General features: G+C 42.0%; 1 protein-coding gene across 1 annotated transcript in view; it reads left to right on the top strand.

Annotated features, from left to right (window-relative positions):
- The first annotated feature begins 1,039 nt into the window (after positions 1-1,039).
- Positions 1,040-27,998, top strand: part of Pigk (phosphatidylinositol glycan anchor biosynthesis class K) — a 75,682-nt gene continuing 48,723 nt past the window's right edge. Inside the window, exons 1-8 of the mRNA XM_021651781.2 lie at positions 1,040-1,167; positions 5,376-5,429; positions 8,071-8,162; positions 22,258-22,393; positions 23,610-23,721; positions 25,659-25,755; positions 27,602-27,719; positions 27,864-27,974. Coding sequence (XP_021507456.1) covers positions 1,075-1,167; positions 5,376-5,429; positions 8,071-8,162; positions 22,258-22,393; positions 23,610-23,721; positions 25,659-25,755; positions 27,602-27,719; positions 27,864-27,974 — 813 coding nt within the window. The 5' untranslated portion in view covers positions 1,040-1,074. The remainder of the gene's footprint in view (positions 1,168-5,375; positions 5,430-8,070; positions 8,163-22,257; positions 22,394-23,609; positions 23,722-25,658; positions 25,756-27,601; positions 27,720-27,863; positions 27,975-27,998) is intronic.

The raw sequence follows: 27,998 nt of genomic DNA, 5'->3' as shown, positions 1-27,998 counted from the left end.
GATAGTTGAGTGGTTAAAGAGTACTAGCTGCTCTTGCAAAGGACCTGGGTGTAGTTTCTGGCACCCAAATGGTGGCTCCCAACCATCTGTAACTTCAGTTCCAGAGGATCTGATGTTCACTTCTGACCTCTGCAGGCAATGCATGCACATTGTGCATATATGTAGGGAGAACATAGACACACACATAAAATAAATAAAATCTAAGTGTTTTTTTTTTTTTTTTTTTTTGAAACAAAGAAGACAGTAAAACACCTAGCTCTTATGGTGAACTATTAACACACATTCAAGTACAACCGGCCGTGATGGTGCACATCTTTAATCTCAGGAGTCGGAGACAGGCAGATCTCTGCGCATTCAAGGCCAGTCTGGTCTAACTTTTAGGTCAGGAAGGGCTACAAAGTGAGACCTGTCTCAAAAACCAAACCATCACTGCCACCAACAAAAACAAAAATACATTCAAAGTAAGATTAATTAAAATAGCATAGTATTAATCTTGCAAGAAACAAGTATTTTTATAGAGGACGGAATGACCAGAAATGCTGTATTATTTCCCATCTGTATGGTGTGTGTGTGTGTGAATGGACCCATTTATGGAAGCCAGAGGCAGAGGTTGGGTGGCATCGACCTTGCTCTGCCTTGATTTCTTGAAGTAGCATCTCTCCTGAACCCAGTTGTTTTTGTTTGTTTGTTTGTTTTTTCTCTGCTACAGTGGCAGTCAACAAACCCAGTGACCACATTTCCCCTTTATCATCCTTTGATAAAAAGCTTCTTCCATATATTCAAAGAATTGACAACACCATACAAAACAGAAACAGCAAATTTTGTAGATCTACAGGCCCCCTCTTACCGTTTAAAAACGTTCTCCTTAAACTTTTGTATCTATTTTACAAGAGAAACTTGTATTCTAAGAACTATTCTCCAGTTAGACAGCTCCAGCCACTGTGGAAGGTGAGTGCTGTCGCAAAAAAACCCAACCCTTTGCGATCACCACCAGGAAACCCATTCACAGCAGCGCGCTGCTTTACGGCACTCGCCCCGCCCCCTGAAAGTACGGGGCATGAGAAGCCGGCAAACATGGCGGCGCCCTGTTCTCTCGCTCTGCCTGTGGCTACCCTGACTGCCTTGGCGCTCTTGTCTCTCGGCAGCTCCGCGGCTAGTCACATCGAGGTAGGCATTGGACTCTGTTGGGGACTGACCTCCGGGAGGACTATGTGTCCTGGCTGTGAGAGCCTCAGATGGGGGATGAGCAACCGCTGAGGGAAGCCGCCTCCAGCGTCGCCCTACCTGGGCTGGACTGTGGGTAGTCCTGAGGACTGATAGACGGGACAGCGACCTGATCCATCCCTTGGAAACGTCCAGTTGAGTGCGAAGCCCTCAGTGACGGAGGAGGACCCGATCCTCTCCTCCTGCTGTCCGCAGCCCTTGGTAGTTAGCTCTCCGCCTGCTGAAAGACAGGGCATGCTTAGGGACTGTCATGGCTTTGGTGTTTTGTTTCTCGACCCCGCCTTCACCCTTCCTGAGGCCACAGGACACCTGGCTTCTTTCTGGTGCTTTTACCAGTGATCCTCCAACAAAGTGATTTGGGTTTCTGGCATTATTTTTAAACCTTCTTGTCCTGCCTGCTCAGGAACCCGGGGACGGTCAGCAGACATTTGAAAAACACTGTGCTAAGTTTTATCTCTCACCTAGATTTCAGTAGTCTCCTAACCACGCCTGGAGTTGTTCTGGTCCTCAGTCTGTTCTCTAAACTGTGGTAGAAACAAATTTTAAAATGGCAACCTGATCGTGTCACTCAAATGTATGTTAACATTGCTCTAAAGATAAAAATGAGTGTAATGACCCAGAGTGTCCCCTTGAAATCCCTTGCCCTCCCTTTTAAATGTCTAGGTATGTTGAACTTTCAGTTTCTCAAACCATTGGGACCCCTTCTGCCATTGGCCCAAATTTTCTTTGTCTGGAATTGTCTTTTATCTTTTTTTTCCCTATCCTCTTTTGGATAGTCTTCCAAAACGTCACTTCTGAAGGGAATCCTTCCCTGACAAAATCATGTCATATTGTGTGGAGGGGCTTTTTTTTTTTCTTCCTACTGTGTGTCTCTTCAGGTGGACAGTAATCTCTATGAAGGCAAGCACTGTGATGCGCTGCCGTACCCACCAGGGTAGGTGTCTGATGGAGACAATTAATTAATGTTCCCCTGTATTAAACTCTGGTGTTCTTGAGCGAAAGCTGCATGCTGTTTGGTGATTTTCCTATCACTGTATATTACATGGTCCTCAGTATATAGAAAGTGCCTTGTTAACTAAATGTTGAGTAAACTTACAGTGCCTACCCGAGTTCTCAGCAATGTTTAAAGGGAGTAACAATTTTGAGCCTGTAAAGTACACTAGACAGTATTTAGGTCAAATCTCATTTTCTCCTGGAGAAATTGAAGTTCAAGTGGGAACTGACTTACCCCAGTGTTGGATGCAGCTAGATTTTAGCTCAGGCCTTCAAATCCCTAAACTACTGGGTTATTCACAATAGCACACTGCTTGTTGCTTTCCTCAGCATCTAGGCAGCTGTTAGGAATGTTCTTGGGAGTGGTGGTGGTTGTGGCTGTAGTGGTAGATCTATTCTTATATTCTTATATTTGGGTGGAACTTTTTGTCTCTGAATATCTGATAGCCAGAAGTCACCATTTGTTAGGCAGTCACTTGGTCGTAGTCTCAGTTTCTATATCCAGCGAGTCTGATGCCATCTTTATAGAATGGGAAATGAAGGCCTGAGGAAGGCAAGCAACTTGTCTAACATTTCTCAGCCAGTAAGCCATAGGTCCAGCTTTCAATTCAGGCACACTGACTGTTGTAGTCATACGTGTTGTTTGGAAGCAGATCTGGGATTGGCGTTGTATACGGCCATCATTATTTTAATGTATGTGCTAGATTATTATTATTATTATTATTATTATTATTTTTATCATTTTGACACAAGCTGGAGTCATCTGGAAAGAGAGAACCTCAGCTGAGAAACTGTTCTATAAGATTGCTCTGTAGGCAGGTCTTTCGGGGCATTTTCTAGATTAATGATTGACGTTGGAGGCCCAGCTCTTTGTGGGCAGGACCTAGCCTCCATCCCTGGGCAGGTGGCAAGCATTTCAGCATTGCCACGTGGACTCTGCTTCCAGCTTCTGCCTTCGGTTTTCTGCCTTGAGTTCCTGTCCTGACTTTCCTTCATGATGGACTGTGACGTACAAGTCAAATAAATCCCCTCCTCCCCCGGTTGCTTTTGGTCAGTGTTTAATCACAGCAGCAGAGAAGCATCAGGACAGTGTGTCATTAAAATTGTTTTCATTAGTATGGGAAGATGAAGTTTTTAATGTGTAGAAATAGTAAATTAATTCACACTGATTATAACAGTATGAAATGGTGCGTGGCACTAAGCTACAGGATATATTCAAATACATGTGTGAGTTCAAATAGAATAGTCAGCAATAATAAGTAGGAATATTCGATGGCATTTTAACAGGAAAGATACAAATTCATATATATATATATATATATATATATATATATATATAGAATCTAGACATAAGTCATTTGCAGCATAAAGACTGAGTGGAAAATTGGGAACACATGAGGAAAAATTGTTTTTGTTTGAGATAAAGTGTTTAAAAACAAACAGCCTTACAGTAACCATCTCCTACAAGAATAGCTACAGAAATCGAAAACTTGAAACAAAAACTCAGCAGTTTTATGGATGCCTCAGCACCCCCCCCACCCCCCGGAGACTGGTGTTTAGTGCATGACCAGTATTAGGAGTGACCATAATTGCAGAGAGCTTAGAGAATTAAGAGCAGGGTTCATCAAGTGACTTGAGGTGGAAGAGAATGGCAGAAGCACAAGGGCTGGGTTCTGCTTTAGTGGAGGAAGTGGATGAGGTGATACCTCATACTTGGGATACTGTTACAGTCAACCTGGAATTAAATGTTGGGAAGTTCTTGGCATAGCCATTTTCACCTTTTATTCTCATTGTGTAGAGACCCTATTTTAATATAGGGATTATCAGTATAACCTAAAAAGGATTTTGAAGTTTAATGAATTATGTTGCAGGGTTTGTATATGATCCTTTTTTTTTTTTTTTTAATGAACTCAACATGAGGCTTCAGTTTCTTGGGAAATACTCTAGTAAATATCTGTCTAATTTGGACTGTATTAGTTCATCTACCTGATGAAAGGTCCTGTCCTAATAGAGCTCAGATCCTGTGGGAAGAGGGATTGTAATGTACACAGTGAGTCAGTGGTACCCAAGAAGGATGGGGAGCAAAATGCTGAAAATAAGTCAAGCTAAAGAAAATGGTGGTGTGTGGCTGTAGCTTTAAATGATAACCTAAACAGGTAAATTCCCTATAGATAGACAAAAACGTGACTTCAGTAAGTCATTGCATTTGATTAATGCTTCCTAGTTTTGAAGCAGGGACATACCTGCAGCAAATATCTGCATTTTGTAAGTTACACTGCAAGGTGGGGCTGGCAGTACTTTTGCTCGAAGTGTGTGGAAGGGTTTACTCATGTGTGCTAGGGATTGAAACTCAGGCCACTGCATACTAGGCAAATGCTCTACCGTTAGCTTATACCTTAAAGCCCAGGAGCCAACCATCTGAGTTCAAGTTACTATCTATGTTTAATTAGTGTCTCAAGCAAGACTGCAGCTTTGATCTCCAGATTTCTAGGTTAAGACTTTTTTCTCAGCATTTTAAACGAGGGTGTTTTGTTTTTTGTTTTTTGCACTGAAACTGTATCTTCTAGAATTCACATTAGTTAGTTAGTTAGTTAGTTAGTTAGTTAGTTAGTTAGTTAATTAGTGTTTGTGTATGTGTGTGGGTGCTTATGTGCCATGGGATGCTTGTGGAGGTCAGACGACAACATATGGGAGTCAGTTCTCTTTATCATGTGGGTTCCAATGCAGCGAGGGAACTTTACCTGCTGAGCCAAAAGTAGTTCCTAGTTTATGTTTGATTATTTTGTTCATAAGGTCAAATACAATAGCTTCATAAACTGAATGTGATTGCTGTTATAGAAAAGTCCACGAGGGCCTAGAGAGATGACTCAGTGGTTAAAAGCACTGGAAGCTTTTCCAGGGGACACAGGTTTGGTTCCCAGCACTTACTGGTGATTTCACAGCCCAGCCCCAAGGCATTCAGTGCCTTCCCCTCTTCTGTGGACACTGGCATGCATTTAGCACACGTACGTGCATACAGCTCAAGTACACTTAAAAAAAAAAAGCCTAAAAATTCAAATAAGAAGGTATCATTACTCTTTATTCTTGGAAATTGTATAAATATATATATTTTTAATGTGTGTATGTGTGAATCATTCCACCTTTATTTGACCCTACAGGACCAAGCAGAACAATTCTTTAGAAGTAGACATACAAACAACTGGGCTGTCTTGGTAAGTATGTTCTTTAACGATGTACCTTGCTGTTCATATTAGATACATATCTCAAAACTTTTGTATTGTGAATTAAATTTTTGAAAATAAAGTTTCTTTTAAAATAAAAATTTTGATAGAAAAAGAAAATTCTCTTCCCCCTCTCTTTATCTCCTTCTCGCTCTTATTCCTCTTCTTCTCCCACCCCACCTTGTCTCTTTAGGATGGAGTCCTATGTAGCCCAGGCTGGCTTCAAACTCACTTTGTACCTGAGGCTGGCCGTGAATTACTGGTGTCCTTGACTCTACCTCCTGAGTATTGGGTTTACAAATGTGGATCACTATATCATAATCAGCAATTCTTTGTTTTCATTTTTGTTTGTAAATAAATACAAGAATACATTTGAGGTGCTGTTGTTAGGAGAAACACTTAAAAAATGTAGAATTATTTTAATGCTTGAAATGAGTAATTACATTTCTCTGCAGTACTAGTTTATAGATAACTCTACTTATGCTGTTTTAAAGTAGAATTTTTGTGTTTGCAGTAAATGGTAATTGTAGAACATTCAAATAATACAGGTCTAAAAGCTGAAAAGAGGACAACTAATTACAGATCTGAACTTTACCTCAACTAAAAGGGAGGGAATGTTCCTATGCCCCATGTTCTGAAGTCAGTATTTTGTGAAAGCCCCTCTCTTCATGGAGAAAAAATATACAGCATAGAGAGATATTTTCTATATTTGCGTATTACATGTTCCTCTTACTGGGGCTATCCTTAGTCAATATTTTTGCATTGCTTTACCATATCTTAGAGTTTTCATATTGGTAGATATAAAGGTGTCTTATCTTTTCCAAATGCTGTAGTGTTTTCTGTTATGACATACTGTATTTTTTAGTTTGTAGATATTGAGATTCTAAGTTTTTATTATTTTGTTTAGAGTTATGTTGAATATTCTTTTCGAGACTGAGGATCTCACTCAATAGCCCAGGCTGGCCCCAAATGCATAGCAGTCTTGCCCCATCTTCCTCAAAGCCTGGATTATAGACATGTGCCTTTGCACCTGCCTGACTGTTCTTAAACATTCATATTTGTGAACTTACTGGTTTTTCCTCAGGAGTGTAAGTTCCTTGACATCAAGAGTGTGGAGCTGTGGCACATGGCTGCCCTCTGAAAGTCAGGGCTTCTCTTTACGAACTCAACTTGCATCTCACTAGCTTTTTTCTGTTTCATTGGTGCACAAGAAATTAATGTTTGAATTTGCATTGTTTCATTTCTGAGCATGCTTTGCTTACTGTCCTAGTTTTTTCTCTACCTTCCACCTCCATGTATGGTGTGAATTAATATCTTTAATATAGCTGGATCATGAGTTCATTTCATTCCTCAGATAGAATACACGTAACTTTACTTTTTCTGTACTTTTTCTGATCCTTTTTACTATCAGAATTTCACTTAATGGCATATGATTAGGAGAAAGGCTAAGTCTGCTTCAACAAAAGACAAAGGTTGTAGACTCTGTTTTCTGTTACTATGAAAAACATCTGAGATTAGGTGCTTATGAAGAACACAGGCTTGGCTAGTGTCCATCTTTGGATACTGGAAAGTCTGTGAACTGGCACCAACCTCTCTGGGTTGTGGGTGCACCGTGAGGCAAAGAAAGTTTCAGGTTGGATCTTGTTTTTATGAAACCACCAATGCTATTTTGGGGACCTGGCCTGATGACTTCAGCTAATCTTCATTGCAGCCCAAGACACTACCTCCCAATCTCATCAATATATGAAATTGGGAGTTAAAATTTGAATACATGAAGTTTGGGGATCATTTTTAAGTGATAGCAAGGAACATCTGGGAGAAAGGAAAGGGGAGAGTAAGGACAGGAAGGTCCAAGAAAGGAACAGAGATGGTGTATCAGCATCATCTCATGCTGAAAAAGGAAGGACATTTGGCACCAGGACTTGGAAGAATATAGTGGGACCATAATGGAGTTGGAGAAATACATCCAAAGTCTAACAGAAACAGGAGACTAAGGACTTTGCCCAAGGCAAAGTGTGCTCAGGGCTGTTCTCTAAAAGGGTGGTGTTGTCTGCAGGTCACTAAAAATAGCTGAAGTGTAGTTGCAGTGAAGATTTGTGTAAATGCAGTTATGTTTTGATCAGGTAGACTAGGATAGCATAGGCTAACCCTGGGCATCCTTCCCACCACAGGAGACTAGGGAGAGATTGAACAAAAGATGTTGAAGACAGAAGAGAGGTTTGTGACCACAAAAGTGACAATTATAGAGACCCAGGCTGTGACACACCTGCTAGAAAGGAAGAAATTATTAGACAGGAGAGTGGGGGCTCTTCTAAGATAAGTCACTGAGAAAAACTTGTAGGTGAGTACTATATAGGTGCTGTGTGTCCCAATTGGCATACGGCTCCTTTTGAAATATAAAGCTGTTAGCTTAGGCCACACAAATGTTAAAGCCTCAGTGGCTTGGGTTCACAGTAAGGTGGGAACAAGATTCTAATGCAGTGTGAGATTGGTGTTATTGGAGGTTTTTTGTGTTCTTTGATGTTTTTAAGCCTGAAATGCTTTCTTTAGGCATTTCTTTATAGACTTCAAGTGAAATAAATCTGTAATCCATGGTTTGACTCATAAAATCATGTTTATTTTTTAACTCTAGGTGTGCACATCCCGATTCTGGTTTAATTACCGACATGTTGCAAATACTCTTTCTGTTTACAGAAGTGTCAAGAGGCTAGGCATTCCTGACAGGTAAGCCATCTCATCTAAGTTTAATTTGAACTCTTAGGTGAGTTGCTTTTGAAAGAGGTAAAGAATCCTGATTTCCCACTTTTGTTGTTGCTGGACATAGCGTAGCTGTTGACTTAGGACCACAGTGGCACAGTACACATGAGAGGGGAACGAAACGTTAAGGTAATAGGATTTGGTGAAGTGTGGGTGTTTAGTGTTGTTTATTACTTGCTTTACTTGGTGTTTTTACAGGTTACTATTTTAAGCAGAAAAAGTACCGATTGAAAGCATGTTGATTTATTCACCAGACTCTTGGGAGAGCTGTAGCCTTAGCTAATCAGGAACCAGAGAAAGAGTCTAAAAGGAAACTAAAAACAATGACACAGAGCAGTGTGCACATGCACAGGCCTCTGCACATGCTGAAGCTGCTGCAACACAGGTCAAGGATGTCTGTGGGAGCCTCATGCTTTTCCTGCCTCCTGCTGCCCAGACCCAGCCTTGGCACCCTAGCGTCTTACTAGTTAGGAATGCCAGGCTGGCGGGAGAGTTCAGGTTCACTGTCTGTGTCCATGCTGCAGGGTAGAAGGATGAGTGTGTGGCACTGTGTTTTCTATGTCGAAAGATGGCCTCTGCCTCTGCTGAGTATCCCTGAAGTGGGCCATTTCCTACCTGGAGGTAGTCAGGTACCTTTACCTAGACCATGAACTTTGGTTTATTATGGTGAGTTTGGTTTTGCTGCAGAGGAGTGACTGCAGAAGACATAGTTGTCTCAGTTTAGCATTGATATACTCAAGTGCCCTTGAGGAAGGGGAGTGTGCAGTGTACTTTACAGTGAGACAGGGGTTGTGATATCACCCAACTAAGCATTTGAGACATAGTGCTAATATTAATATAATAGGACCACTGCAGGGTTTGAGCAGAAAAAAGAGATCGTAAAGTGCTGCAAAGGCAGAAAGGACACTGCATGGCTTGGGAGACAAGGCAAGTATCTTCTATGTGAACAGGTCATGTTAGGCTGAGAAAACCACAGAAGCACAGCTCAGTACTTGTGTGTATTCCATCCCATCTAGAAAGCAAAGCAAACAGATGATTCTTTTGTTTTTAAAGTAAATTAAGTCTGAGAGCGAGGTTGACTTGTGTCAGGTATGCAGGTTTAGTTCTTTTGTGTCTTTCTCAGATAGTTCTTTGATTTGTAACCATGTCCTCTGTCCAGAGGCTCGAGCTGTATGGTTTCATAGGAATTTTTACTTCAGAAAAGAAGTCAGTGTGTTGTATGATCAGTCATTGGGACACATTGCCATGGCCTGAGTAAAATTTGCAGAGTCCTTGAAGAACATAGCAATTGCACATAGTAACTGTATGTTGTTTGGTAAGCTTGGCCTTGTGTTTCTGAAGGGTTTCTTTTGAGGTTATTTCTCTTTCAGATGCTTGTTTGTAGGCTCTGTTTTATGTAGCCTTTGTTCTAGACATGGATTGGGGATGCAGACAATGGTTATTTCATACTGCTTTTTTTTTTTTAACAGAGAAATTAACAAAAAGATGGTTTTGTCTTTAGCTTAGTATGGTAAAGTTCCTTTATGGTTATAGCATTTATAGTTACAGAATTCTTTTATTATGCATTATTTCACTCTATCTTTTACTATTCTTCAGAAATTGGTGTATTATGCATGTGATATCTTAAAAGGTATGTGTGTAGATTGACGGCAGTGACTAGTAGTCTCGAAATGTATGAGGTAACCCTAAGCAACACCTCGATTCTCATTTGCTTTTTCCTGAAGATGCTGCTGCTGCCTGGTTTGCTTCTTCCTCATGCCCCTGCCTTCCTGCTGCAGTGTCTCAGCAGGCTCTGTAGATGTACCATTTGCTGCTCCCTAACCCCCAAACCCAAGCCTCCCAAACCTGACATGTTTGCTGTGTCCAGAGGAAACTTCTGAGCTTGACCTTGTGTGAGACTAGGGTGAAACATAGGTGTGCTCGCATGTGTGTCTGTGAAGCATCATTGATTTCCTGTGCAGAGCTGGGGCCCATCTGCAGGTACTTCAGTCTGCTCTGAAATCTGGACCATCTCTTCCCTTTCCAGCGCATCCTACACACAGCTGTTAGAACTAGCTTCCTCAGACACTGCTTTCATCATTTCACTCCCACGGGCACTGGGGTGAATCTCTGTCTGCCTAGCAGACCAGAACGGTTCTAGCTTTGACTGTTGCTTTGTTTGTTCTGACTCACTGTGTTCACGTTGTTAACTTGGTTTGGTTTCTGTGGCCTAATATTTGGTCATTCATTTCTAATTTTGACCATTTATACTTAAGTGTCCTGTGCTCACTTCCCTATTCACCTATCTCATTGTTTTCATGGCGGAGAATACTCTCTGTATAAGGTCACTCTGATTTTTGTCAATCAACTGAGATGTTAAAGCCATTCTAATTATTATAAAAAAATAAAGTCAGTATGTTTATAGTGTTAAATTTTTGTTCCATGACTAGTTTATGCTTTTGTTTTATTATGCACAAAACCATCACTTTATACAAAAGTGGTGGAATTATGTAAATATGTTTTGTAAATAGTTTCCAATGTGCGGCCATAGTTACGAAGAAGCTAATTTTAGCTCATGCCTTGGAATATTCTTCTCTTGTCTCAGTCACTTTCTAACAGTCTTTTTCTCATGTAGCCCTTAAACTTGTAAATAATGATGTTTGAATGTAGATTCCGAACAATCTGTCCTTTTCATTCTCGCTTTGGCTGCTGATCTGTCTCACACTTTATGTAATATTCCTGGTGGAACAATATGTAAGATCGTGTGTGTGTGTGTGTGTGTGTGTGTGTGTGTGTGTGTATGTGTATGTTAGCACTTAGTGTGGTTAGGAAATGAAATGTGATTGAAGAATAGTGACCCAGGTAACTGGGGCACTTAGCCATTACCTTCTTGCTATTGTGTTTAGAAAATAAGAAGCATCAATTTGCAAGCCTCAGAGGACCTTCACGGGCTTTTGCAGAGCATGACGGAACATTCTGTCTTAATTTAGAGCTGGATTGAGAGGTCTTGGCATGCTTACTTCCTCACCAATACCACAGTGTGTCTGTTACTGTCACTGTCCTGTCTGCTAACCTGATTTCTCTGCTCTTGTTCTTTAGAATCATCTGTTCATGGATCTTGCCCTTTCACATGAGCTTTCCTGTGTGTGTGGTACTGGAGGTGTGCCCGTGGCCAGCTAGGCAAATGATTTGTTGCTGAGGTTTATGCCCAGCTCCGCCACATGAACGTATTCTCTGAGGGAAGCACGGCTATTCAGATATTCCTGTTTTGGATGTTATCCTGAATAGTGTGCAGCTCTCTCTCTCTCTTCTCTCTACACACACACACGCAATGTATTTCAACCCTATATCCTATTTTATTTCTCTTCCTCTCCTACTGAACCATTTCTTCCTAAGTAGTCCCTATCTGCTTTCTTTTTGTGAGGAGGGTTTTGTTTTTGTTTTTTTATTGTTGTTTGTGTTTTTTTTTTTTTTCTTTTACCAGAGGACAGATTAGCAACCTACCAGTGGCTGTACCATTTAGTTAAACGTCTCTTCCTCCTTCAGCAAACATTAAATGCCTGTGGATCCTGAGGAAGGAGGAGTGGGCTTCATGAGTTTTTACCCCAGCCATGGCAGAATGCTGATACACTCAATCATTTGCAGCTAATCACAGCTTCTGTGACTTTATGAATGCAACAGTTATGTCATGTCCCAAAACAGCATTCCACAGTGTTCCTGGCATTTACATTCTCTCTCTCTCTCTCTTTCTCTTTTTTTTTTTTGAGATAGGGTTTCTCTGTGTAGCCTGGACTGTAGTTTCTCTGTGTAGTCCAGGCTGTCCTGGACTCACTTTGTAGACCAGGCTGACCTCAAACTCCCAAGTGCTGGAAATAAAGGCATGCGCCACCACACCTGGTGAGGTTCTTAGATTCTTTTTGTCCCAGTCTGTGATGTCATCCCTGAATCTTGGAAGGGTGTTCTGGTTATTTTTCTCTTGTGAGTTTGATACCAGTTATAGTCATCTGAGATAATGTAGTCATCAACTGAGAAAATGTCTTTTTTAAAAAAATTATTTATTTTTTATTAATTACAGTTTATTTACTTTGTATTTCAGCTGTAGCCCCCTCCCACATCCCCTCCCAATCCCACTCTTCCTCTTTTCCTCCCATGCTTCTCCCACAGTCCACTGATAGGGGAGGTCCTCCTCCCCTTCCATCTGACTCTAGCCTATCAGGTCTCATCAGGAGTGGCTGTATTGTCTTCTTCTGTGGCCTGGTAAGGCTGCTCCCTCCTCAGGGGGAGGTGACCAAAGAGCCAGCCACTGAATTCATGTCACAGACAGTCCCTGTTCCCCTTACTAGGTACCCCCAGGGGAGGTTCTGTGTTGTACAAAAAGGCAGGTTTAATAAGCCATGGGGAGCAAACCAGTAAGATTTCTTTTTTTTAATTGAAATAAATATTTATTATTATTATTATTATTATTTACAATTTATTCACTTTGTATTTCGTCCCTCATCTCCTCCTGGTCCCACCCCCTGTCCCTCTTCCTCCCCTATCTCTCTTTCTTAGTCCACTCATAGGGGAGGTCCTCCTCCCATCTTGTCTGACCCTAGTCTATCAGGTCCCATCAGGACTGTCTGGATCCTCTTCCTCTGTGGTTGGCTAGGTCAGTCTGATGCTTTCTCAGAAAAGTGAGAATAGTGCTTCCTCAAGACCCAGCTTTACCACTCCTGGTCATGTATCTGAAAGATGCTCCACCATAGAACAAGGACATTTGCTCAACTATGTTCATAGCAGCTTTATTCATAATAGCCAGAATCTGGAAACAACTCAGATGTCCCTCAACCAAAGAATGGATACAGAAATTGTGGTACATTTACACAGGAATACTACTCAGCTGTTAAAAACAGTAAGAATTCTTTATATAGCCTAGTTGTGCCTCAGGGCTACACCCTTAAGCCTCTTCCTTGCCTCCTTCAGTGACTGAACTAAATAAACCTTCTCCTCTGTGGTTTTATCACAGCAGCAGAAGCTAAAGCAAAGGGTGATACAGATGTCCTGAGTAGCAGTGAGCACCCGTGGTCACTGGTTGTCTGCACACCCGCCCGGTAGAGGGTCTGCAGTGTGCGCCATTTGCAGAGAGACATATTCTCTTGCAGTAACTGAAGCCAAGAGCAAGCCTGCCCTTGTTCTGTCAGTTCTCTGGGTCTTCCCTCTGTCCCCGACAGGCCTTTGCTCGTGTTTACTCAAGAGCACGTACGTGGTTAGGGAAGGAAAGCATGGGTTTGCCCTCCTGGGAACTGGTAGATTAGTTCCGAGGGCTTTCTGAGAATTACACCCTTGCGTGTGTGGACAGACTCACCTCCACTTAATAACTTGTAGCCTTTATTCAGTTAGCTCTTCGATTTTTCAAGCTGTGCCTGCTGTGAAGATATGCTGGTTATTTGTTTTTCTCTTAAACATAATTAGTTCATATTATAAACAATTCCTTTCGCCAAGTATCTTCTTTTCTGTTCATATTATAAACAATACCTTTCTCCAAGTATGTTTTAAACTTTGATTGCTGTGTTTACAGTTTGGCTTTTGTATTTTTTATAGCAACTTGCTGAACATTAATGATTTGATGATAAATTATTTTATCAGAACTATATACAACTTCTTCCTTAAAAATCTTTGTACCTATAAGTTAAAAAATATTGAGAGTTTCCAAAATTGAAATTTTAAGGTAAGAATTGTCTCTGAAGCCCTCAGTACTAATAGTCCAGTACAGCATTTTTATTTTGGGTTCTTGAGAGGAAAGCGATTTTTTAGTCAACAAACTGCATGTGCTGGATACAGTAGTGGGGCCAAGTCAAGTATCTTCACTGGTTCAGGTGAGAAGGAACAGAGGGGAAAGGTAAGTGAACACAGTTCATGTGTGATACATGCTGAGAGGAATTGTGGAGTTCCTGTGTGCACAGCCCCATGAACTGACTTACTGTCCTAGGCAGTAACTTAGCAACCACAGAAACTACAGCCATAGGCTTCAGAGCTTTGCTCTGTAATGTACTTCTACACAGCTCGGTGCTGCTTTCAATGAGAACAACTCAACAAGTTGTTTTTATTTGTTGGCACTCTGGCACTCTCCTACAGAAACCTACTGGAGTTTGAGACCAGTGTTCTAATTTGGTTTTCCAGGCATTCAGTTAAGTCTTACAATTTTCAATTACTTTTCCCTTAAACATCTTTGGTAGACTGCTTTAGCTATTCTTCTTTTTTTAATGGTCCTATAAGGTAGCCTTATCATGTTTGTTTAATGATTGTTTTAACAATAAACTGAAGCCCAGCCTTTCCAAGTGTGTAAAGGTAAGGGTGATCTGTTATGGCAGGGAGGCAATTAGCAGGTGCATGGGGTGTAGGCCCTGGGCTTGGGTGACCTGTTTCAATTGTTGCTCTGTTAACGAAGTAAGCCAGACTGCAAAGCGATGGGCAAGGGAGATGACTTGGGTGCTTTTGCCTTAGGTTGGTACCAAACCAACAAAGAAGCAATGCAGAATACGTGAGCCAAGGATGTGAGTGAGTGGCGCACAGCTCTTCACTCCTCTTTTCTCATCTCCGTGCACTGAGGTGTGGCAGTTAGCACTCTGAGAACTCAGCTTGGTCAGAGGAGTCCTGAACAGTCAGCGGGGGGTGGGAGTGGGGGTGGGGGGGGTGGGGGAGTTCTCCCCCTGTCACTCAAGGCAACTCCTTGCTGTGCCTGCTCAGAGTTGTATTGCATTTTGGTATTTATCCTTTTCCTGTGAGTGACTTTCCTGATTCCTCAGTTAAGAGAAACACTGAGAGTGTGTGCTGTGTGTGAGAAAGTAACACAGGAGCCTGACTTGTACTCACATCCTGGTTATTGCTCTGGAAAGCTGCTAACAGCAAGGTGCTTTCTTTATGGTAAAGATAGTTACTTAATAATGTGATTAGTTAGACAGGGATATAGAAATGATAAATGTTGAGAGGAGACAGTGCCTTTGGGCTCCGTGGGGCCATAATTTCTGTAATTTTGCTTCTTCCTTCGTGAGAACCCAGAAAGCTCCATCTGAAGAGTTGCTTCATAAGGCCCCGTGAGCAGTGATTGTTCAGTGAAACTGAGTGCTCTGCCCATCCAGTGTGAGTCTTACTCCCTCTGCCCCGCTATTTCCTGAAGGACCAAAAGATTCCTTCATTTTTCCTCCTCTTTTGCTTCTCCCATTCCTTCCTGCTGTCTTTCTCTCTTTCTCTCACACACATACATTCGTACATGTGCATACACACACACACACACACACACACACACACACACACACACGCTCAGAAGTGCTCTGTCCCTGGCTCACTCACACAGGCAGATAGGTCCATGCTGACACTACCACAGCATGGTCCTGTGTGTGAGGCCTTTGCTACTTACAGCATGGTTAAGCCAGAGTGGCCCTAGGTAGGAGAGAGTAGGTGGGGACTAATTTACAGTCCTTTCAAAGGGTTTGAGCCTAAGGTGGAAGTGATGGGAGTGAGCTCAGGGTAAGTCAGACTGACTTGACATGTCACCATAGAAAGTGCTAGTTATCTGTAAGAAATTTCTGGGGATTTTTCTGAAGAATTGAAGGAAAATTTTTTTCTCCAGCATGTTATGTCTGACCCTTTGGAGCACTGAGAGGAGAATAAAATTAACATGTGTGAATATAATTTGATCTCCTCAGAGCAAAGGTATTTCACTTAATTTTATGTTAATAGTTTCTGACAATTTGCCTGAGTATGAGTGAGAGGTTATCAAATCATTTATATGCCTGATGTCAAATCTTTATACTCATCCATTTACTCAATTTAAAATTGTATGACCTATGGCCAAGGTCAGGGGATTCAGATATATTATTTTGGAAAACTCTGTATTAATCAAACTTCATTCACTTAAGCTGTCTGTCCTTTTTTAAAGATAGGCCCTCACCATGTGGTCAGACTGATGGTAGACTCAAAATTCTCCTGCCCCATGCATTCCTAGGTCTGGGCTTTCTCTGTGCTCTGGACCCAGAAGTGAGCTTCTGAAGCAAGAAGCAGAAGACAGTGTGACCTCTGAGGGATGGCTCACAGATAGGTTTTTGTGGTTTCTTTTCAGGAGAAAAAGTCTACCTCATCATATATCCACATATGTGTGTATGTACCAGCCCTCACTCCTCTGCTCTCTTCTGATGCTGAGTAAAGATATTCAAGTGCTGCTTTGCTCTGCTGACCGCAGCTTCTGTGTAGTGTATTGTATGTACACAGAAAAGCCCTTCAAGTCCCCATGAGCACTCAGTGTTTCAAAGGACTCGGTGCTGCCTGTCACTGGGGAAATGTAGCTCTTTGCTTCCGGTCTCTGCTACTGCCAGTGCCTCTTTTTCCTGTGTCCTGTGAGTGTTGCTAAGTGTGTGACCTACTTAGTGTGCTCTAAGCAGTGCTGTCAGGAGGCTTATGTGGTTCTTCACCCTAAGCTCCACTGTCTCTTTCATTTTTAATTTTGTTCATTACATTCACTGTTCAGGATCTTATTAAAGGGTCCAAGATAATATTCATTTCTCAACCCAAACCAGTGTTCTGTTTTACCGCCTGGAAATAGAGTACAGTTAGTTAGTTGTATAATCTTATTTTCATTTTTATGCCACAAGTAATTTAATCTTTTTATGATCTTATTAAAACGGGGAATCTGCAATTGATAATGGATAGGGTAAAATTTTGTATCAGTGCTAGGACAAATACTATAGATTGGTCATGTCAAATTCTTGTCATGAACACAGCCATAGCACTTAAAATGTTTTGTTGACTTATACTTAATTGGGATTAGTCTGTGGCAGTTCCCATTTTGTATGTTCCTGCTGGCTTTTTCTACTTGACACTTTGAAGATCAGCAGGTCAGTGGCTTGGTGTACTTCAATGCTAGTGTTTTCTGTATTCTGTCTTATTTAAAAATTAGCAAGTGAAGCTGGGAGGATGTTCAGTGGTTAAAGCACTTCCCATAGGACTGGTGTTCCCGATTCCCTAGAACCTACCTAAATGTGGGTTGGGAAAGTGGCCCATCTGTAGTTTCACATGCTTGTACATTTACATGTCTGTATACTACAAACAGGCACTCCTGTATATGTGAACATTGGTATGTGCAAACATGCACATGACACAAAAATAGACAGGAAAAGGAGGAGAAAACAATGGTGTGACATGAACAGCAAGTGACCGGATGCTTGGACATCTTTATATCTGGGGAGACCTGAGAGGAACTGGATCTTGTTGCTGTTTGAGAATAAAAACAGTGACCCTGAATTCCTGACCTCCTGCCAACATCTCCCAAGAGCTAGAATTACAGTATGTGCCATCATGCCCTGCTTCAGTCATAGACTTGAGAATTTTCTGAGACCTATGGGTAGTTCATTTAGAATTTCAAGAGCCTACTTTACTTTCATTATGTGTAGAGAATATTAGCAGTCACAATGAGTTCCTGCATCTAACTTAGTCATCTGAGTCAATTAAGTTATCAATAGAAGATGAAACACTCATTACATCTTTCTAAATTCAGTTAATAGAATTTCTAGAGATTTCAGAGTTGTTAAAAGCATGTGTTCATCTTAACGGACTCAGTGATTAAATTCAAACTCCATTGGTTGCCAGCCATGTGGCCTAGGGCATGGTCCGTAACACTCAGTGCTGTAGTGTCATTGCTTCAGTGAGATGACAGCACAGATTTCAGAGAGCATTGTAGACTGTGATGAGGTAACGAGCTCACTGCATTAGTGCAGTGCTTGAGCCACACCGAGCGCTTCATAAGCACCTGCTGCTGTCTTATTAAGCTGAAGTGCGCTGTGACTTGATTGTATATGAACCTGTAACAAGGCCAGCATTACCCTCGGGATAGCATGTTCGCTTTCCCTATGCAACTAATGAATTCCTGTCTGCAGTGTGTTTTAAGACTCCGTTCCTTCCTTTCCCTCTCATTCTCTCTGTTTCTCTCCCCACCCTCTTTCCTTTTCTTTCAGAGGGTCTTTTGTAGGTCAGATTGTCCACTAACTTGATATGTAGCTGAGCATAGCTTTGATCTCTTGATCCTCTGGCCTCTACCTCCCAAGTGCTGATATGTCTATGTGCTGCCATGTCTGGCTTTGCATTTTTACTTCTAATACAATAAGTACAAAATAACTGGCATTGTACAGTCTAGGAAGGCAAGTGATTGACAATACCGTCTGCTGTTAGCGTGTGTACTATGGTTAGTGTCCTGTTAAACTGGGGCTAAGGGTTACTAGTTTGAAGATAAGATATAGAAGAGGAAGAAAAAGCATAAAAATAGGTCCCTCTAATTTAGTCTATTGATATGCTGCTTTATTGGTCTAGCAATCTTTACTAGAGCTGAGGCAGAGTGTCTGAGTGATTTGCCTGTGGGGAAAAGGGAACATCTCAGAGGCAGGAAAGAGGGCTCAAAGGACCCTTGAGCTCATTTCAGCTGCAATTCCATTGTCACATGGTGTTGGATAGAATCAATCTTCAGTAGTTACAGATTCTCTTCAAGGAATATTACCTGATTGTAGCATGCCTAGAGAATATAAACTGATTTTAACGAAAAACTTAAAAACATTTTGTATAGTCTCAATTATTTATTTCATTCAATGAAAACATTTTAATAAGGCAATACTAGTTTATTATAGATAAAATTTATGTCTTTCTCATATTCCAAGATTTTGAGAGATTCATCTATTTAAAATGTCATTTATACTCATTGGTTACTGGTTCCATTTGGGCCGAGGAACACTTTCAGTAAGGAATAGACACCTATGCCAGCAAGACACACTGGATCCCAGTGTTTGGCCAGTGTAAGAGCTAGGAAAGCATTTATTTTAGGTCGGCATCGCACCAAATATATTTGTAAAGTTGGATCACTCCTTTAAAAAAAAAAGTTTCAAAATCAATTTTTATATTTATCATGATCGTTACAAAGTCTATATAGCTTCAATCAGGCTATTCAGTTTAGCTGAGACCAAATATGGTCAGGTAAAAAGTCCCAGCAGTTTGCTTTGTGTTCTCATTTTCATCTGAACAAACAGAAGTCTTGTGTTAGCCGCCTAAGGCAGTCAATGCACCCTCAGGCCAGCAGGTGTTATGAAGGCTTCTCTCTCCTAACTCTGGTTCTACTGACTGGGGAGCACGCTGTAAAGCAGAGCAGCTCTGTATAGCCGGCTGCTCCGCACTTGGAGTGCTCACATTTCTTTACACCTTGCACATTACATGTGCTTTGTTTGGTGAAGAAGTGTTGCTGGAGCTTGGACAGAATCAGCTGTGCGAGTGGAGGCATCGCAGGTGAGCACAGGCTCCCCAGCTCTGGGTGTGTTCTCCTGGAGGGTGCTCCTGTCTGATGGCTTTTGTGTTCATTTGGATAAGCCATAAAGATCCTTGCTGCTCCCAGCAGTGGGTCGGTCCTCAATGGAGATATCTGTTGAGTCTTGGGCCCACAGTGCTTGATCTTACTGATTCAGTAATCCAAGTTTAAATTCCTGTAGTGATGCTGAACTGGCCCCACAGGAAGATGCTAACAGGAACCTACAGTGTACTGTGAGGGCTACATGGGTGAAACTTGCCTGAGTACACACGCTGATTGTCCTGAACTGAGGCACCAGGGACTATTAGTTACACATGTGCAATATAATTGTCTGTATCATCAAGTTATGTTTGTAGAGGAGCTGTCAGAGAAAAACCCACTGTGGAGCCTACCTGGGACATCTCTGCTGTACAGGTCAGCAGTCATTTTGTTCAGCCAAGCAGTGTTATCCTCGCCCTCCAAGTGGGATTAACGTTTTACAGCAGTGCTAGCTTGCAAATTTGTTGGAAATTGATTTATAGTCTCCATCTTTAGCCTGTCATCTTATAAGAATTGCAAGTCCCAATAGTCTTATTTTTGCATATGTATTTAAGTATTGTTATACAAAAGTTTAAACACCTGGACCAAAGAGGAACTTTTATTTCATCAGAAAACCGTTTTGAACATTTTCTAAGCTCTAGGAAAAGTGAATAAGAATCTGTCATTATCTTTCTAAACCTTTGTAATCCATTGTTTCCAATTTGTTATTCATTTATCTACATTACTTGTAAAATTATTTAGTAGTAACATTATTTTAATGATATATTGATGATATTTAATCATGGTCACTGAACAAGGTTACACTGAAGCTCAAAATGATCGCTAAGATAAACATGGATTAATATACTGTGATTGATATGGTAATCACTTCATTTCATGGAAATTAACTTTGGACAAAGCATGGCTTAAAGGAAGACTTGCTTTTATACATTTCTCTATCAGTTCTGTCTTGTTTAGCAAAGATTAAATAATTTATTAATAGCAATGTAAACTACTTACCTTCATGAGTTATAAAGAAACAATATTAACAGTTAAAGATCTGATACTTGAATGTGCAGGACTGGACCACTTCCAGAGTAGAAATCCAGCCAATTTTTAAGAAAAATCACAATGTTTCAGTCTTGAACTTTAATGTATTTGGAACATTGCAGCAGAACATTTTCTTTTTGCCATCTCCCACTAAATTACGTGTTCCACCATGTTGGTTTCCCTTGTGCTGGGGAGCTCAAGTATATGAAGAAAACAGAATTCTTCTGACTCGTGGTCTCAAGTCTCAGTGGTGGGACCAATTTCCTCTTCAGTTTTTCAAAAATGAAAATGCTCGACTCATTTAAATTATTAAATACCAACTATATCCCAGGCCTGAATGTGACAATGACTCGTACTGTCATGGAATGGCAACAGGGAGGGATGCAGAATCTCATGTGTTAGTGTCCTGAAGGCCATGCAATACAATGCCTTTTCTGGGACCTGAATGATTTGAAGTCTCACTGGCCAGTGGCCTGTGAGGTGCAGGAAGAACAGAAAGGCCAGAGAAGACGAAGCATTGTGAGTGTGAATAGGTAGGGTGTCGATCCAGTGGACATTATGAATAGCCTCCATTATAACCACAACTACAAGTTTTTAAGTGGGAAGGGCTTGACTAATTGATGGCAGGTCACTCTAGAGCTGAAAAGTGGAACAGACTCAGAGTCCTGGGAGGACTCCAGGAAGGAAGAGACCTAGAGACTGATCCCAGCATCTGGTGGAGAGATGATGGTGGCCAGCATTCTGGAGGGTGTGGCCTGGTGTGGTGCACTTTGAATGGGCTCTGTGCCTGGCCACACTGCTTGCTCAGGCTCTCGGATTGCGTATGTCTGAACATTAAAGTCTTTGGAAGATCATAGTTTAGTGTGGACTCTTCCAGTCTTGAGGATATTAGATATTCAAAAAAGTTAAAGTGTTTGCTAGGTATAATTCCTTCAGCTTCCCTTAGTTACATAAAAAATGCTAACTTACCCCAAGTTCTGTGGATATGTCAGAGTGCATGCTCTCTGCTTTGAGTTTACACTAATTAATAGCTCTGTCTCTCTGTCTATCTCTGCCTCTCTGTCTCTGTCTCTCCCTCTGTGTGTGTGTGTGAGAGAGAGATAGATAGATATAGGTAGGTAGGTAGATAGATAGATAGATAGATAGATAGATAGATAGATAGATAGATAAATAGATATACAAATATAGGCCAGATCAGACCAGGTTAAAAGCAGATAAATGTAGGTTTATTAGATGCTGCTCTTGGGCCAGGGAAGTTAAAGCACGGGCTAGGGTGGGGTTTTATAGACTGGGTGAAAGGTGATGATGTGTCAGCCAGCAGCTGGGTTTCTGCCCAAGTATGGCCAAGAGCTGAGCACTTAGGCAGGGATTTGGGTCACTGGCAGCATTAGGGAGGGAGGTTGGGACAGCTGCCAAGAATGGGGAACTGGGCTCTTGGTGCCTTTCCTTTGTTTAGACACTTCCCAGGTTGTGCAGGGCGAACAGAGGTTCCAGCCGAACACTAATATATACTGTCACGTAAGAATTAGTTAAGGCTCTTTAACTGCCTCAGCAAAAATTCAGTTATTTTTAATGAGGAAAACATTGAGTAGAATTGCTACTTCTTATACACTTTTTAATATTTGTACACTTTTTTTTCTTATATACCGTATGTGTCGAACTTTGGGCTTTAAGTAAAGATTAGTTTTCTTTTGCTAGTCACATTGTCCTGATGCTTGCTGATGATATGGCGTGCAATGCTCGAAACCCCAAGCCAGCCACTGTCTTCAGCCACAAGAATATGGAGCTCAATGTGTATGGAGATGACGTGGAAGTGGACTACAGAAGCTATGAGGTTTGTGGTCAGAAGCTCAGGAGTGTGGTAGCTGTCTTTAAAGTCTCGTTAAGTGTCACTGAGCTTTGCTGGGATTCAGTCTGCTCTTGGAGTTGGACCGTCTCCTGTGTGCAGAACTCTCTCATGTCAGTTGTTAGGGTGCCTGGCCCACGCTGTGACCTCTAAGGACATTCATGTGTCTGTGTGTCTTACACTAGCCGGTGCTTGACTTAGAGCTCAGACTACTGTGCATCAGTGTTTGATTTCACTTGATAAAGACATTCCCTACCTTGTTAGCCAGTTAGAGGTCCTGTTAAAACCGTTAGTATTTTGGTGTGTTCTGGGAACAGTTGTAAGTTAAGCAGCTTGTGGTCATGCATGTTTCCCACTCATGATCTAGGGAGAAGTTTGTCAAAAAAGCTGAGTGGATTCTTTCCCTTTTAAATGAACTATGATGTATGACTCAGCTGTTAACTTTAAATTAGTACTTTTCCCCTACAATTTTAAACATGCCTTCGAGGAATCCCAGATGCCCGGAAATTCCATATTGGGAAGATGTGTTTAAAGAGTGTTGTGTGAATTGGAGATGCTCTGGTGGAGATCTAAGTGATACAATTCATCCAAAACCAAAGATTCATCATTTGGCGGGGGAGGCATGTTTGTGGGGTTGTCCTCTTAACTGATTAATTTTCTATTGACTGAGTATAGGCCCAAATTATCTGCATGATGGAACCAGTTATTTAAAAATGGTTGTATTTTTTTGTCCTTCCAAGAATTGCTTGTATAAATAACTAAACTTTGGGATTAATTTTTAACACATAATATTTAAAATTTAAAATTGAGCATTAAATTATTTTGCTTCAACATAGCCTCTTCTTGTCTTTAGTTCTTAGGTTTTTCTTTAGGTTGTGTAGTCTCATCTGGCCTTGAAGTTACACGTTTCTTGCCTCAAACTGCCTCATTCATACCAGGATCGAAGGCACACAGGCACACACACACACACACACACACACACACACACACACACGAGGGTCACAAGCACATACAAACACACACACTCTATCACTGAGTCACTCAAAGGTGCATGCTTAGCTTTAGCAATCTATTTTTAATTGAACTATAATTTGCTTTTTGCTCTATTTTCAATTTATGCTGAGTAATATATAGTTAGGAGGAATGTTTTGAATTTCTTCAGGTTTAATTTCATCTGATTGCTCTTTTTTAAAACCTTTTTCAGGTAACTGTGGAGAATTTTTTACGAGCATTAACTGGGAGGGTTCCGCCCAGCACCCCTCGGTCAAAGCGTCTGCTTTCCGACGACAGAAGCAATATCCTCATTTATATGACAGGTATTTCAGCTGCAGCCCACTGAGTGGAACCTGGCCCACACGTGCTGACGTAGCAAAGTGAGCGCTGGTTAGAGTAGCGGGTGGTGCAGTTGTTCTTATGTCACTGAGCTATTGAGGTGGTATTTGAAAGGGAACAGGTTGAAGATCTTATTCGCATCTGGGATTGTTGCAAACTGGGCAAACATGGATAGTGGATGAATCCCCAACTTCCCCATGTGACAGGTGGCAGTCGGGGTGCAGGCACACTGGAAACGCACAGCTACTTTCAGCCTGTGCATAATGGCACAGACCAGCTTCATGTTTATACCTGGCTCCCAGTCCTGGAATATCCATGTGAGAGGCACCCTGCACTCTGTGGCCCTCCTGCTCCCTCATTTTGGATGAGGGCAGTGCACAATTGTTTGTCTGTGTTGTCCCTTGCTCTTCACAAAGCTCTCCTGGTTTATTCCCTTCTCCTTAGTCTCCCGCTGTTGCAGTCCACTTCCACTTTTATGCTCCTGTTGGTCATCCTCCTCAAGCACTTAAGAGAACTTGCATACCTGTCCCTTCTCTGCCAAACACTTTACAGCCCCTTTCTGCTCCTGAAGGATTGACTCAGTGTAGAGCTCAGACTTAGCCTAAAATTCTTAGTTTTGGTCTGGGGTGGGGTTTGTTTAGTGAGAACACTTCGCATGCTGTGCTTGTAGGTTAGCTTCAGTGAATGCACCAGACTTCGGGATCTGCATAGTTTACACTTATCTTCCAGATCTATTGCCATTCTTGAAAAAAGCTCCAGACGTGAAGGAAGTTCCAGTAGTTCTAACAGTCTGGCAGTTTAACCCCTGAACTGCCACTTGTTTGGGGGCATAGTTTCTGAGAGCGCCAGGGTGTTTGTTCTTGTACCCTCTACCTGTTTTCTGCTGCAAGGCAGAGTCTGGGAGTTGCGACAGGGATAAGCCAGTTTAAACACCAGGAAAGGTTGCTAAAGTCTGCAACAGAGCAGATCAGCTGATAACCGTGGTCATAAAATGATAGGAGCTGACACTTTGAGGCTTTCTGTGCACCGTGAATGGTCTTAAATTGCTGTGTCTGCCAAGGCATCTCACCCTTAGCCGGCCTGGTGGTTCTGGCACTGACATCCAGAGCTGCTGCATGTGGTTGTGTGGGTCTCACTGTGCGCACAGCGCTTAGCCTGGTGTTAAGTGGAGCTGGTGTCTAGCAGGCTTTGACTAAATTGTGTGCCTCACTGCAGGATGTCTCACGAGTAGGAGAAACACGTTTTTCCCCACAAAGGCTTAGTCACCAACCACACACTTCACAGGGCTGGAACTCAAATAGTCCCTTTCCTCCTTCATTGTCCAGAGGAGGCTGGTACCGTTTACATCTGCACACAACAGCCACACGAGCTGCTGATGCTGTCACTTTGGGGCTGAAGAAAATGAGGCAGAGATTAAGTTATTTGCCTGAAATAGCACCGCCTGTAAGTGGCACAGCTAGTGTCTAGGACCAGACAGACTGGCTCTTTCATGTTCCCACCCCCTGGCCAGCTCTAATGGACTGTGTTCAGTGGTCAGGGCTAAAAACATTGTTTCTAGTGAGAGCCACATTTCCTAGTAATACAGCATAGAGTATACACTGAGTGAAGAGTGGGCCGGGGACTAGTCAGCCTTTTATCTTCTTTCTCACCACAATTTTATGGGTAAAGTTATTTCAGATATATTAGTGGGGCCAGTGGATTTATGCAATTGAATGATACAGAAACTCCTGAATAAATTACATGTACTGTTCTTATGCGGTCTAGGATTCTTCTTTTAGTTAGTATGGAAAATTAAATTTCCAGTCTATTTTAGGTAAGAAAGTAGTATTAAAACATTGCAGGAAAGGATGTGTTTGTTTCTGTGTCTGTTTCTGTATGTATTAGGAAATAGGTCAATGTTGTCTTTTTGGCTTTCTGTAAGGTCATGGGGGAAATGGCTTCCTGAAATTCCAAGATTCTGAAGAAATCACCAACATCGAGCTTGCAGATGCTTTTGAACAGATGTGGCAGAAAAGACGGTAAATAGCAAGTACTGCTTATCTTTATCTTTTAACCTCTTCCCTTATTTCTCCTGCAGTGTGAGGGTTGAACCAGGGCTTATACACACTAGGCAAGTGCTCTGCCCTGGGCTACACACCCAGCCCCAAACAAAGAACTTCTCTTTGCAAGATGAACTGATATCAAAGTTTCCTGTGAGAGATGTGTAGTTATTTCATATGATTTTAGCTTGCCTGATCATTCCTTCTACTTTCTGAAATCTATATTTGTTATTTCATTGAATAGAGTTTTGTGAAAGAGAAATTCAGTTATTATTTAGCATGAATAATGCTAAATGTTGACTGAAACATTTTTTCACTTATTTAGTGTTGTGTGCATGTGTGTGTGTGTGCACACCGTATTGTGCTGTGGGGTTCAGAGGAAAGCTTTGGGGAGTGGGTTCTGTGTGTGTACCATGTGGATGGTGGGCACTTAACTCAGGTTGTTGGTCTTGATCACAGAGCCTTTTCCCCTGGGGCTGCCATGGCTGCAGATTAACTTCTCCTGTCATGTAACTATGTGCTTGCCACCCCTGCTTTCCAGGGTGTATGTGCTTGAAGAGAGATTCACTGTCTAACCCAGGCTGCCCTTATACTCTGAGTTTCCTGCTTCAGCTCCTGAGTATCTGAAGTCACAGATGTGTGCTGCCAAATTAGTTCATTATGTTTGCACTTAGCTTCACTCAAAGTTTTAGAGCACAGGCAAAATGTAGCCAAATTTTTTGCCAGAATACAAATGGCACATCCCTAGACCAGTTTCTGGTGTTCTCTGAGACCTGATGAGCACAGACTTTCCTGTCCATGTCTCTGTTGGCCTTCTGAGCTCCACTGCAGCGCTGTGGGACTTCTGCAGCCCACAGCTCAAAACTCTTCCGCACTGTCACAGCTGTAGTACAGTGATGAGCCCCTCTCAGTGATGGTCGCTGCACTCGTTGCTTTTCTTGTTGCTAGAGTACAGCTATGTGGCAAGCACATTTGGAGAGGAGAGACTTTGGCTGTAGTTCTGGAAGGGACAGTCCATCTTTGTAAGGAGGGCACAGTGACTGGACGGTTCTGTTGTTAGTGGCCGGAGCTTGAGGGTGGCCTGTTCACCTCTTGGAGGATGAAGAAGCAGAGATGGGAAGCCAGAGCCATGGGTCTGTGAGGCCTGGGTGAAATGTCCTCTAAGACTCACTTGCTGGAACAGTTGGTTCCTAGCTGGCGGCACTGTATTGAGAAGCTGTAGGGCCCTTTGGACGGTGGACTGTGAAGGTACTGGCCAGAGCGTTCAGATTGTGAAGCACAGAGATATGAGGATATCACCATCTCCTGCTACCATGGGTAGAGCTGGCCAGCCACTCTGCTTTCCCCTCTGATGGACTGTGGAACTGTGTGAGTTGTAAGGATGACAGATGCCACATCTGCCGCTGTGTGCAGCCCTTGACTCGTTCTTTAGTTATGTGCTTGTTTTCCCTTCAGTTGTACTTTACAGTGTGTGATTATGGTGAGCATATGTATGAAATTTGAGCGTAAACAGAACATGCATACACATACGTGCTCAGGACTTACATCTCTGTGCATGTATGTGTCCAAGGAAAACTATGTGTCAGTTGTTCTTGACTCTCCGCCTGAGTTCTGAGTCATGTGGCAAAGAGCAGAAGGAAACAAATGGAGGCAGCTGCTGTGGGAGTGGCTGCTCTTCCCTTTGGAGTGTTTTCATGAGCAGGATACTCATTTCAACCTTTAGCTAATGAGATGGCTCAGGCTGACATTATCAAATTATTGGAGAAATATTCATGTGTAATTAACAGTGTGATTCGTGTCAGAGACTTTGTCACTTTTCTTTCAGCTACAATGAGCTGTTGTTTATTATTGACACCTGCCAAGGCGCATCCATGTATGAGCGCTTTTATTCTCCTAACATCATGGCCTTGGCTAGTAGCCAAGTGGGGGAGGATTCGCTGTCGGTGAGTTTTCCCTGTGCTGTTGCTCAGATCACTTGTTTTATGGATATATGTACTATCCCTGGACTTTGTAAACAGGACATTTTGATGTTTTAAACAGTTTGTTAAGCTGGTCCTTTTGACACATACTTTCCCCCATGTTCACAGCATCAACCAGACCCTGCGATTGGAGTCCATCTCATGGACAGGTATACATTTTATGTCTTGGAATTTTTGGAAGAGATTAATCCAGCTAGCCAAACTAACATGAATGACCTTGTAAGTATCTGCTGATTTGACTGC

Source organism: Meriones unguiculatus, chromosome 10, assembly GCF_030254825.1.
Source record: "Meriones unguiculatus strain TT.TT164.6M chromosome 10, Bangor_MerUng_6.1, whole genome shotgun sequence".
Classification (NCBI taxonomy): Eukaryota; Metazoa; Chordata; class Mammalia; order Rodentia; family Muridae; genus Meriones; species Meriones unguiculatus.
This window is presented reverse-complemented; position numbering and strand designations above follow the sequence as displayed.